This window comes from Erithacus rubecula (assembly GCF_903797595.1).
Source record: "Erithacus rubecula genome assembly, chromosome: 3".
Taxonomy (NCBI): Eukaryota; Metazoa; Chordata; class Aves; order Passeriformes; family Muscicapidae; genus Erithacus; species Erithacus rubecula.
Window position 1 is genome coordinate 138,664,191 of NC_136689.1, and position 12,096 is coordinate 138,676,286.

Consider the following 12,096-nt stretch of genomic DNA (forward strand, 5'->3'; position numbering starts at 1 on the left):
CCTGCCGCCAGCGCCGCGCTGCTCCCGCCGCCCTGCGCATCGCCCCGGCCACATCGCCCGCACCATGAAGGCGCTGCTGCTCGCCGTGCTGGCCGCGGTGCTGTGCGTGGAGAGAGGTAAGGCAAGGAAAGGCAAGGGGGCTCCCCCGCTTCTCTGTCGCTTTTCTGGGCAGCGCCGCGTTGGAGAGCGAGTTGGGGGCTGGGGGAGCGATGCGTGCGCTGGGGAAGTTGGAGGTTCGGAGGGGATGCGAGGGTTCGGAGGCGCGGCGCTGAGCCGCGTTACGGTTCGGAGCGGGATGCGGGGATGTCGCTCCAAAACCTCCTGGAGCAGGAACTTCGGGGCTTCCCCGCCTGTGTGAGCATCTCCGGCTGTGCGGGTGCGTATCTGGAGCTTTTCCCAGTTTGCAGCACGAACAAAGAGCAGGGCCGGCTCAGCTCCCCTGGTTTTTTTTTCGGGATAACGGCGCTGGCTGGGATGGGCTGAGATGCGGCCGAGAGGAGAGAAGGTGGACGGGGAGAGGCAGCCCAGCCCCGGCAGTGGCTGATGGAGCAAAGTCACTCGTGGTTCTGCCCCTCCGAGCATCCCCCGGTGCTGCGGTGCCCCCGAAGGGACGAAGCTCTGCGGGCTCATCCCGGTCCTGCTGCTGTGTGTTCAACTACCAAGTTGCCCAAGTCGCAGGGCCTGCCATCCCCTCCTTCCCCATGGTCTCCATCCCCTCCTTCCCCATGGTCTCCATCCCCTCTTTCCCCATGAACTCTATCCCCTCCTTCCCCGTGGGCTCCATCCCCTCCTTCCCCGTGGGCTCCATCCCCTCCTTCCCCGTGGGCTCCATCCCCTCCTTCCCCGTGGACTCCATCCCCTCCTTCCCCATGGACTCCATCCCCTCCTTCCCCGTGGACTCTATCCCCTCCTTCCCCATGGACTCTATCCCCTCCTTCCCCGTGGGCTCCATCCGCTCCTTCCCCATGGACTCCATCCCCTCTTTCCCCATGGACTCCATCCCCTCTTTCCCCATGGACTCCATCCCCTCCTTCCCCGTGGGCTCCATCCCCTCCTTCCCCATGGACTCCATCCCCTCCTTCCCCATGGACTCCATCCCCTCGCTATCCAAAAAACTCCTCGGGGCTGTGCAAAAACCTCGGATGGTTCCCATATGTGGCCAAACAAAGCAAAGGGGAGAGTTCTGAGCTCTCTCTCCCAGCCCCTGCTCAGCAAGCAGGGGTCCCTGCTTGTTTTCTGAGATGAAATTCGCTGTTTTACTGCCCTTTCCCATTCCCCCTTCCCAGTGGGATCCGGGAAGCCAAATTAAAGCCTTGAGTCTGGCTTGACTCAGTTCCAGCTGGGAGGATGGGCAGCCCAGGCCAAGGCAGTGAAGGGTTCCATTTCCCCCCCCCCCAAAAAAAACCCCACAACCCTTTCTGCTTTAAAAGTTAAGTTTTTATCCTGGCAGAAGCGTTTGTTGCAGGTGGTTTTGTCACCAAACACTTCCAGCATGTCCTGGGGGGATTTCACACACCCTGCTCAAACATTTTGCATATGGATCTTGATAAGGATTTTGCCCAAGAGAATGGAAAAGCAGCATCGGGGCTGAGTGGAAAAGCTGTCCAAGCAACAGCATCTTCCTGGTGCTGCCGAGCTCCAGAGTGGGCTTTAAAGGCGTTTTTCTCCCTCTCTTTGCAAGAATGATTCAACCTCTTATCTGAAGGAATTCCCCCAATTGCCCTGCTCTGTTTTTTGGGAGGTCTTTGTTCCTCTGAGAAGCCAAGCAGCAAGCAAATAAACATATAAATTCCTCCACTGGTGAAAACAAAGCTTCTCTTTTGCATTGTTCAGTCTTGGGATTTTTTAAAATTTTTTTTTCCTTTTCTTGTAACCTTGATCTCCAACTCTTTTGCTCAGTCTACAGCTGCATGAAATTAATTCTGCCACCCCTCTTGTGCCTTTTGTCTAAACCCCTCAGCCTGTTTGTGCTCTCAGAATTCTGCAGTGGGTGTTTTTTTTAGGGCAGGAAGTGTCTGAATATTTCCTTTCCTAAACTCTACCTCTCCTGGAAAGATTTTTTTTTTTTTTTTCTCTGTTAAGACAAGGGGTAATGGGTAGGTGTGACAATGAAAAGCGTGGGGATAGGTAGGACATGCAGTGGCAGGAGCAGGGATTGAGTCACGTGGCAGAGAATTTCATGCCCAACAGCACTTTTATGTCATGCCCAAAGATTTCTGGTGTGTTTGTTCCTGGAGCCTTTAATGAACAGCATTGCACCACTCCAGCCTTCAGTGCAGTGAGCAAATACATATGGGGACATCTGTCCTGCCAGGATGCTCACAGGAAGCCTGTAATCCACTTCATTCCTGATTGCTGAAGATTCCTGGCATGACTCAGTTTGCCCCTTGGGGAGGTTCTGAGGTGAAGAGTTTGGGACAGGTCACCTGGGAGCAGAGCTGGGGAGGTCCCACATCACCAAACCCATCAGTGACTCAGGGGCTGGTCCCCTCCTCCTCCCCCTCTCCTAAAGGATCCACTGAGGAATCTCATCTCTCCTGGAGGTTTTGACTCAGCTGCTCCCAGCCCTGTAATCCCAGAGCTGTGGGTTGTGCTGTGCTCAGGTAACCCAGGATTGTTGTGGGGATCCTTGCAGGATGCATGAGCCACTCCAGGAAATTCTTGCTTGGGGGGTTGTGGTCTTGGCTTCCACTCCAAAGCAGAGATTTGGCTGCTCTGCTGTGACATTCAGCATCTCCCACTAACCCACTTTAATCTGTTTCTCTGAGATTGTATTTTGTTTTCTTTCCCCTCCTCAGCTGTGGCTGCTCAAAAGTCATTCATCTGAGAGCAATTGTTATTTTTTTTTCTCATTTTTCTTATAGAAACCTTTTATTTTCCTGAGAGAAACAGGAATGAGAAGAACCTTGAGATGTAGTGCAGTGCTGTGGCAGAGTGGGATAGATGCTGAGCAATATTTATCCAAATAATAATTCTTCAAAATATCCACATCAGGAACTGCTGAGCCTCAGGGAGCTCTCCCAGGGCTTCACTTCCTTAGGAAAATATTCCAAGGGGGTCTGCAAGAAAGCTGGAGAGGGATAGCACAAGCAGGAATGGTTCAAACTGAAAGAGAGTAGGTTTAGGTTGGATATTGGGAAGAAATTCTCTGTGAGAGTAGTGAGACCCTGGCAGAGGTTTCCCAGAGAAGCTGTGGCTGCCCCATCCCTGGTTGTGTCCAAGGCCAGGTTGGATGGGGCTTGGAGCAGCCTGGGATGGTGGAATGTGTCCCTGTCCATGGCAGGGGGCTGGAACTGACTGATCCTGAAGCTCCTTTCCAACCCAAACCATTCCATGATTCTTTGATAATCCATTTGTGGTGGAGCTGAAGGAGGTGGGAGTGGGGCTGCCTTGCACTTCTCACCCTGAATCACTCTGATTTATATAAAATAAATACAGGAAGGAAAAGGTGGTGCCTTGTGGAAGGACTGCCTGGGAGCTCCAAAATCCTGATTCCATGGATCATTGGGAACAGATCTGTCTGCATATGTAGGTCAACAACTGCAGCGTGGATGTGATGCTCTTGTATGTGAAATTCAAAAATCAAAGTGCCCATGGCCCTGCTGAGTCTCTGGTCCAGGCTGTCTGCACAAGCACTTCCCACCCCAAATGCTGTTTTCCAAAAATTCCTTTTTGTGAGGGATGAGGGCTGGGAGCCAGATAGTCCATCCTGCTGCTGTAGGATAAGCCATCAACAGCCTCAGGTTGCTTCAGGGAAGGTTTAGTTTGGATATGAGGAAAAATTTCTTCACTGGTCAAATTTTGGAGCAGTGGTGGAATCACTGTCCCTGGAAGTGTTCAAAAAATTGTGCAGCTGTGTTCCCTAAAGGTTTGGTTTAGTGTTGAATTTGGCAGTGCTGGGTTGATGGATTCAAAAATCTTAGAGGCCTTTTCCTGAAATGATTAATTCTGTAATTTCTAAAATTATATTATATCAAGACTGGTCTTGCAGGTCTTGAGCTTTCTGCAGCTGAAAAATCATTTCCACCATGTGCTCCAGCTCAAGCATGTCCTGATCTTGGTGCCCAAAGCTGGGTCATGGAAAGTTTGAACCCGTGGTCACACCTGCAGCATTTCCCATCAGTGTCACAGAATCATAAAATCAGAATGGTTTCACTTGGAAGGGAGATAGAGATCATCCAGTTCCAGGGTCACCATGTCCGTGTTGGCTGAGTTGAACCAGCCCAAATCTCAAAAATTCACCTCTGGAGTTTGGTTTCAAGTTGGCAGCTGTAGCTCAAACACATTCCTGGTGCAAACAGGGGGTGACAGAAAGTGCCAGGCTGTGGCTGTAGAGCTGATAAGAACTTCAAATGCCTCCCTGAAGCTTGAACCCTTTCCTTGTCCAATTTTTTTTGGAGGGGCTAAAAAATAATCCCCTATTTCAGGTTGATAAAACTGAAACAGAAAACGTGGCTGTGGGGCAGAGCTGGGGACCTCCAAGTGAGGACATCTTCCCAGCAGCTCCTAAATGAGCTGTGCCTTTCTCCTGCAGCCCACACACTCGTCTGCTTTTCCTGCTCGGATGCCTCCTCCAACTGGGCCTGCCTGACTCCTGTCAAGTGTGGAGAGAATGAAAACCACTGCGTGACCACGTACGTCGGCGTGGGACTCGGTGAGTGCTGGCAGCACCTCCTGCCCCTCTCCTGGCTCACTTGCTGAGCTGCAGAGAGGCTTTTTGCCTTCTTCTGGCTGGGAGGGGGGGGGATTAAACACAAAAAAAAAAAAAAAAAAAAAAAAAAAAAAGGAAAAATAAAAAGGGGAAGTTCTGCTTAGCAACTGAAGTTGGACCATCCCACGGGAATGCTCGGGAGGGACGCGCTGCCGGCAGGAGTCACGTTAAAGCCCACGTGCCACTCCGGGGGGAATTTCAGCTGGGGGCTGGGAGCTTGTGATGAATAAGTGAAAGTGTGGAGGATGCTGCAGGCTCCCTGTGTAGGAAGCTCCAGGGTTGCTGTTCCTGCTGATTTTTTGCCTGGTGTTTGGGTTCTTCATCCCTGAGTCCTGCCTTTGCTTCGCTTTGCGTGGACGAGGCGGAAAGGGAGGGTTGTGGCTTTCCTTCCTAAGTGCTTGGAGAGATTTGGGGGGGTTCTGTCCTTCCCAGCTGCTGCTCTGGCAGATCTCCTGGTGCCTTTGCAGGAACCAGAGCCCATCCTGGCTCTCCCTGGCAGGAGGAGGGGGAATTTCATGCCTGACTCTGCAGCGTGGGTGGGTCAGATGCTCACAAACAGAGACTGGGAGCTTTTATAAACTTGCCTTTGTAGCCCAGTGCAAATGTTTTCCTCTTTTCTGCTTCTTAACATGGGCTGTGCCTCTCTGGAAGTGCAGCCTTGGCTCCCAAGTGTCTCCATTGAGGAGCCCCAGAGTGGAGCTCAAGAGGGATTTTTGGGATTCCTCACTGGAGCTGTTGTGGCTGAGCACTGGCTGATCCAAAGGGGCATCCCTGGGGTGTTGTGTGGTCTCTGGGGTGTTTGTGGAAGCTTATCATGGGTGATTCTTGATAAGATGGGCTGGCTGGGATTCCTGTCTCCAAGAACCACTCCATCCTTTCCAGAGCACTTCATCCTCCCCGTGCCAGCCAGTGCTGTAATTCCTTTGCAGAGCAGGTGGTGTCCTGGTTAGAAGGACAGGTGTCTGCTAATAAAACCAGAAGCTTCTCTTTGTAATGGAGAATGTAAATCACCTTCTTCCAAATTATTATTATAATTTTGAAATTAAGGGGCTCTCAGGCAAAGATAAGGAAATTAGGAATAACAGTTCTTTACTAGGAAAATTAAAATAGAAATACAGTATTACAAAAGATCAATTTCAACCTTGACAGAGTCAGAATAAAACCTGACACCCTGTCAGTCAGTCAGGGTGTTGGCAGCAGTCCCATTCAATGGTGGCTGCATCCTCCTGCAGTGGCAGATGTGGTTCAGCTGGAGCAGTGCTCCTGTAGAAGGTGCAGTTTTCCTCTGAAGAGGAGATGATGTGGAAAGGTCCAGTGTTCCTCTGGAATCCAGTGGAAAGATGGATAACTTGCTGTCCAAAATCTCAGTTTTTATCTGGGTAGGAAAGGCTTGGCTCCTCCCCTGGGACTGGAGCATCTCCCAGTGGGATGATGTAATTTTATCAGTCATGCAGTGGGACTCAATGGGCCATTAACAGGAGATATCTCCTGGAGGGAGGATGGGTTGTGGAAAAGATAGAGATAGAGATAAAAGATGATTGCCTCACCTTGTGTTAAAGATGGCCCATTAGCAGATGGTATATGCCATGGAGATCAGGAATCACTGCCCCACCCACCTTCAACAGTGATACAAAACACATTTCTGGCCACATCAACCCAACACACGTGATCAGAAACCCCAAAAAAACCCATTCTAAACCTTCCTCTTCTCCCTCCTCTTCCCCCCACCCCAAATGCAGGTGGCAAATCCGGGCAGTCCATCTCCAAGGGCTGCTCTCCAATCTGCCCCAGCGCCGGCATCAACCTGGGCATCGCGGCCGCCTCCGTTTATTGCTGCGACTCCTTCCTGTGCAACATCAGCGGCTCCAGCAGCGCCCGGGCCAGCTCCACCCTCCTGGCTCTGGGCATCCTCCTCAGCCTCCTCTACGTGCTCCAGGCTCGCCAGTGATGGGGCTGCCTGGCCTCCCACGGCTCTCCTTAGCAAGGAGATCCTCTGTTTCTCAGCAGGCTTCCAAGGTGATTGTTTCCCAGACTTTTTTTGCTCTTCCAAGCGTTGGAGATCTGGGTGGTTTTGGCTGAGCTGTTCTCCTCCTCCTCCTCCTTCTCCTGTGGACGCCTCCCGTTGCACTCTCGCTCCTCCTTGGCCAAGGTGGATGGTTTTGGAAGGGTTTTCTGCTTTTTCTACCTAATAACAAACCCCTCCCACCTCCCCCCTCGTTTCTAAGGTTGGTTAAACCAGGCTGGGACTCTCTGAGAACAGATGCACCCCGAGCACCACCAGGTCTGCTCCAGCACGTGGGTGGCACAGGCAGTGGGAATGCAGGATCCAAAGGGAGACACCTTCCCGGCCCCTCACAGCTGCAGTCTCTTTTTATAAAATAGTCTCCTTTCTTCTGATCCTGGGCTGACTTTTCTGGAAAAACAATGCCATGTACCTTGTCCTTCCAAGTTCTGTAAGTGCCAGACCTGAATAAACTTGCTCCTATTGTTACCTGAGGTGGGACGTGTGTGTGTTTCCTTGCTCCAGGGATTAGGAGCTCTTTTATGGAAAATCCCAATATTGTACCCAGCACGAGGGTGCCTCACCTTCTTGAGCAGCTTTTGGGTGCTTCACATCCTTTCCAGCTGTGAGCAGCAAATCCATCTCCTCCCTGTTGCTGTCCTTCCTGATAAAAACCTCTGGGCCAGCTTGGGAATGACATTTCCAGGTGCATTTTAGTGCTCAATGCCAGGTTTTGTGGTCTGAGTCAACTCTAATGGAGCAATTACCCACAGCAGCAGGACTCTGAAGTGAATCTGCATTTTACTAAGACTTGGTGCCTCAGTTTCCCCACTTTGGACTTGTCATGGTGACCACCACAACGGCCATACCTGAATGACTGTGGGCAAGAGGTCTGAAATTTTGGTGAAGTCAGAGGAGAAGATGTCAACACCCAGATCTTTAGGTCCAACCTTCAATGCCTGATGGTGCCCATGGACTGCTGGAGGTGACTCCACCACCCAACCTTCCACATCTGCTGTCCCTCAGCTCCCAGGATCTTCCCAGCTGTTCTGACAAGGTTTTGGCTGGAAGTTCTCAGCTGTCCCATGGGAGATGTGTCCTCCTGCCCTCTGTGTCATCTGCCTACTCTGCTTGCCTGTGGACCTGCTCGACACAAACCAAGCCAGAATTCAGCCTTAAAATTCCAACTTCAAGCTTTTTGTCACTTCCACTGATTGATCAGAAGTGCACTGTATTTTTTTTTTCTATTTCTGGCAGCAAAACCCAGGTGTTGTCATATTTTAGCCTTGTACCTGCTTGCTTCTATTCTGTGTCAAAACTCAAACAAAAACTCCACAAACCTTCAAGTTCCACCTCTGTCCCCTCTTCAAGGAGTGATAAATGGAAGGTGGATACAGTTGTACAAATATTGGTAACAAAAGTGGTTTTATGGCTTTCCCCCCCTCCCTTCTCCCTCTCTTTTAATTAAAGTGACACAGATGTTAATGACAGCTTTTCCAGCAGGAGGGATGGGTCAGTGGGATGTGATCTGCAATTTAGTGGTTAATTTGGGAAGAATGCATCACTTGTGTTGGTCCTTTGGTTAATGCATCCTCCTGGGACCTTGGGGCCTCAAGTGCCCCACAAACCTCTGCTATGCACCTGGAGCACAGGGAAAATTGGGGAAAAACTCCTCAAACTGAGATGAACATTCCCCAGCTTCCCTGTGCCTCAGCCTTCCTCCCAAAAGGGTTCCAAACTTTGTTTTTTGGGTTCATTTATCCCTCAGCACTTGCTGTGACAGTGAGCTGGCACCCAGAGCACTCTACATTGAATTTAGGGGGCTCTGTCTTTTCTGGCCATCTAAAAAAAAGGTTTTGGGGTTGGTTTGAGACTTGGTTACCTTTAACAAAGAGCTGAATTTCAAAGCTCCTGATGTCCTTCCATGCTTTTATGAGGATCACACTGGACAGCCCCATGGGCTGAAGATCTGCTTGTCTCCTCCAAGCACCATCTCCCTCCTTTATTGGGGTTTCTTGGCCTGTGCCAGGGAGCAAAGGCTCACAGGGGGAGCAGCCAGAGGCTGCTTATCCCAAGAAATACCAAATTATTATATTCATGGAATTGCCAGGGGACTGAGCTGAGGGTTGGCTGGATAAATTTACCATGGAGATTGGTTTTCCTTCCTCTGTCTCTTTTTGTCTCTTCCTTCCCCTGTACTCTAATCTAGAATATGGAAAAAGGGATATTTTCAGTATTTCCTTTCCTGGCAGAGATCTCTTGGATAGATCCATGTGTATTTGAGAGAGGGAGGGGGGTGACAGCTTGTCACAGTTGAATCCCAAACACTTTCTCATCCACTCTCTACTATTCCTGCTCCTATTCTAGGTTTATTTTTTGCCCCCAAATCCCCAGAATGACAAATCTGGTGAGAACCTTGTTTGTTGTAAAGCCCACACCTAAAAATGGGCAGGTGGAGTAATTAAAACCATTAATAATAAGACAATAAGTAGGGATTTATGAAGTGTTCAGACTGGTGGGTTGTTAAACCAAATGCTGGATTTGGAATTTGAGGGGCTGTGGTGGGACAGCCCTGAAGTGCTTTGGATGTGTTTCTGTGGAATGAAGAGATCAAAATCTGAGCAGGAAAAATCAGATATTCACTTGTTCTGACAAGACAAGAGGTGATGAGGGGAGAGGAGGTTTGGCTCCCTAGAAGCATAAAATATCCTGGAAGAGTTTTTACTGGAACTTCAGAGCTGAAGTGAAATACCTGCCCACTTTGGAGTGTGCTCCTCAGAAAATGGTTTCGGTGCTTCCATCCCCCCACCAAGGGCTCCAATTTTTGTGGATTGTCTAAAAATGCTCAAAATCCATTTGTGGCATCAGTTCTTCCCACCCAGGATCTGGGGGTTTGCTGTTTGCCCAAGAGAAGGACTTCAAAATGAACACAGTTCTTCCAGCTGGTTTTAAGAATATTTGTCTTTTTTAAGGGCAACATTTATTTTGGAAACCACAAACCTGATGTGACTTTCTTGCTCCAACAGAACAGCTGATCAGTTGTTTTAATTATTACTCCAAGGATTGATTTGCTCAAGTTGGGGTTTTTTTTTGGAAGAGATTTGTCTCCCAGGCACAGGAAAAAAGGAGGATTTGGTCCCACCACCCCTGTGGGAAGCTCTGGTGGGGGTGAGCCCATGGGATGAGATAAATGACTGGGAAAAGCAGATGTGGAGCACATCTGGATGCCTGGAGGTTCAGATCCCTTGCTCTGGTTGGTCTCAGCTGTTTGGGATGAAGGTGGCTCTGGATCCTTGATCCTGAAGGAATTATCTCACCCCTCTTTGAGGCTTTGGAACAGGAATGGGAGCAGAAACACCCAGTTTTGCATTTTGGGAGTGCCCATGGTGCCAGGGAAGCAAAGCCCTGGGTTGGTCCTGCCACCTACTGGATTTTGCCAGACTTGGTGGAGGAGCTCAGAAATCCAAATCTCCAAAATCGAGGTGGATGAGCTGCCTCAAACCAAATAATTGCACCCAAAGTAAAGAATCAGCAGCAGCAGAGACAGATTGAAGGTTTTAATTCATCCAGCTTTGCTCTGATTTGCACTGGAAATTGAGAAATAAAAGGCTTAAGAGGCTTCCCAAATCCAACATTTTCCATGGGAACACTTTTTTCCCAGCTCTAATCCTCCTGTTTCATCAAATGAAAATATATGAAGCCAGTAAAATGTTGCAGGATAAAAAAAAAAAAAAAATATTGGCACGTTTTATTTCAGCTTTGTTGGATGATCTGAGGTGGTTTCCCTGAAATGTTGATTTTACTAATCCCTATCTGTGAGATTTGTAACTGTGTATTATCTTTATTGTAACAGGATAAGCAGGATAAAGAAGCATCCATCCCTTTAAATATATTAACCTAAGTATAAGTGAAGTGTATGTTCCACCTTGTTTCTTATACTCTAATAAAACATACATGGAATTAATAAAAAAAAAATACACTTGGAAGGAGATTTTTGGGTGGTTCTGCAGACATTAACTCTTGTTTTGTGTGCCTGGATTGTATTCCAAGCTCAGGGCTGTGGATAAAAGGACAGACCAAATTTAGGGACTAAAGGAGGGTTAAATGGCTCCATTTCAACTCAAGGCCATTGGAATCTTTTTCTGGGGATGAATAAAGGGATTGTCTTTGCCTTCCACAGCTCATAAATATCCTTGACTTGCCTATGACCCTGCTGGGAATGGAGATGGGATTTGGCCTTGGAGCCTTGGGGGAGAGGGTGGCTATTTTGGGCACACAAAGGGCCCTGTGGGGGTGTCCCTGGGCAGCTGCTCCTCTTTCTGCACTCCCAGGGACACACAGACACAGGGACACACAGACACACAGACACACAGACACAGGGCTGGGTGCTCTGGAGATTCCCCCCCTCCCAAATTCAGCTCTGCAAAGCATCATTCTAATTTTTGTTGGATCCCGTGGGGTTATATTCCCTGGGAAATGTGAAATAACAGCAATGGGTTTAGGAGTTTCATTCCTTTTCTCTGGGTAATTCTGGAGAATAATTGCATTTTCACTGCAACACGTGTTGTGCAGCCTGGTTTGCAAGTGGTTTTTGGGATGGGAGGGCTCCAGTGGTGACAGGGAATATTTTGGGGGCTGGGGGGACACTGCACAGCCAGAGGGTCACAGAAGAAACCTGCACATCCCTCCTGCCTGGCATTCCCATATTCCTCATGTTTATTGTCACCCATTCTCAGCTCCTGCTGTTCCCTGAGGATCTGCCTGTCTCTGCACAGCCCCAGGATGGGTTTTCCACGTTTCAGCTCTTTGGGAAGCTGAGGGAAATGGTGCCACATCTCCTGTTTGCTCTCCAGATGTTCCTCACTGGCATCCCAAGGTTGTCCTGATCATCCCAGGATGGGAGACACCAAATGGGGCTGAGGTGGGAGAATTCCAACCTTCCCATCACAGGATCCTGGGATGGTCTGAGTTGGAAAGGATCTCCAAGATAATCTCATTGCAACTCCCTTCCACTATCCCAGGGTGCTCCAAGCCCCATCCAACCTGGTCTTGGACACTTCCAGGGATGGGAAGCCTGTGCTTCACCATCTTCATAGGAGAGAATTCCTTCCCAATATCCCATCTCTCCCTGCCCTGTGGCAGTTTAAAGCCATTCCCTGTGTCCTGTCCCTCCATCCCTTGTCCCAAAACCCTCTCCAGCTCTCCTGGAGCCCCTTTAGGCACTGGAAGTGGCTCTGAGCTCTCTCTGGATCCTTTTCTTCTCCAGGCTGGACAATCCCAGCTCTCCCAGCCTGGCTCCAGCCCTTGGAGCATTCCCAAGATCTCCTCTAGAATTCCTGCCATCCATGTGCTTATAATTCCAGACCTGGATACAGCATTCCTG

The 12,096-nt window shown here is 49.5% G+C and overlaps 1 protein-coding gene across 1 annotated transcript; it reads left to right on the plus strand.

Moving 5' to 3' along the window:
* LOC306800558 (lymphocyte antigen 6E) lies at positions 1 to 7,207 on the plus strand. Its single transcript, XM_079302794.1, has 3 exons — positions 1 to 116; positions 4,535 to 4,654; positions 6,451 to 7,207. The coding sequence occupies exons 1-3, from the start codon at positions 65 to 67 to the stop codon at positions 6,657 to 6,659; spliced, it is 381 nt and encodes a 126-aa protein (XP_079158920.1). The 5' UTR covers positions 1 to 64; the 3' UTR covers positions 6,660 to 7,207.
* The last annotated feature ends 4,889 nt before the right edge of the window (positions 7,208 to 12,096 follow it).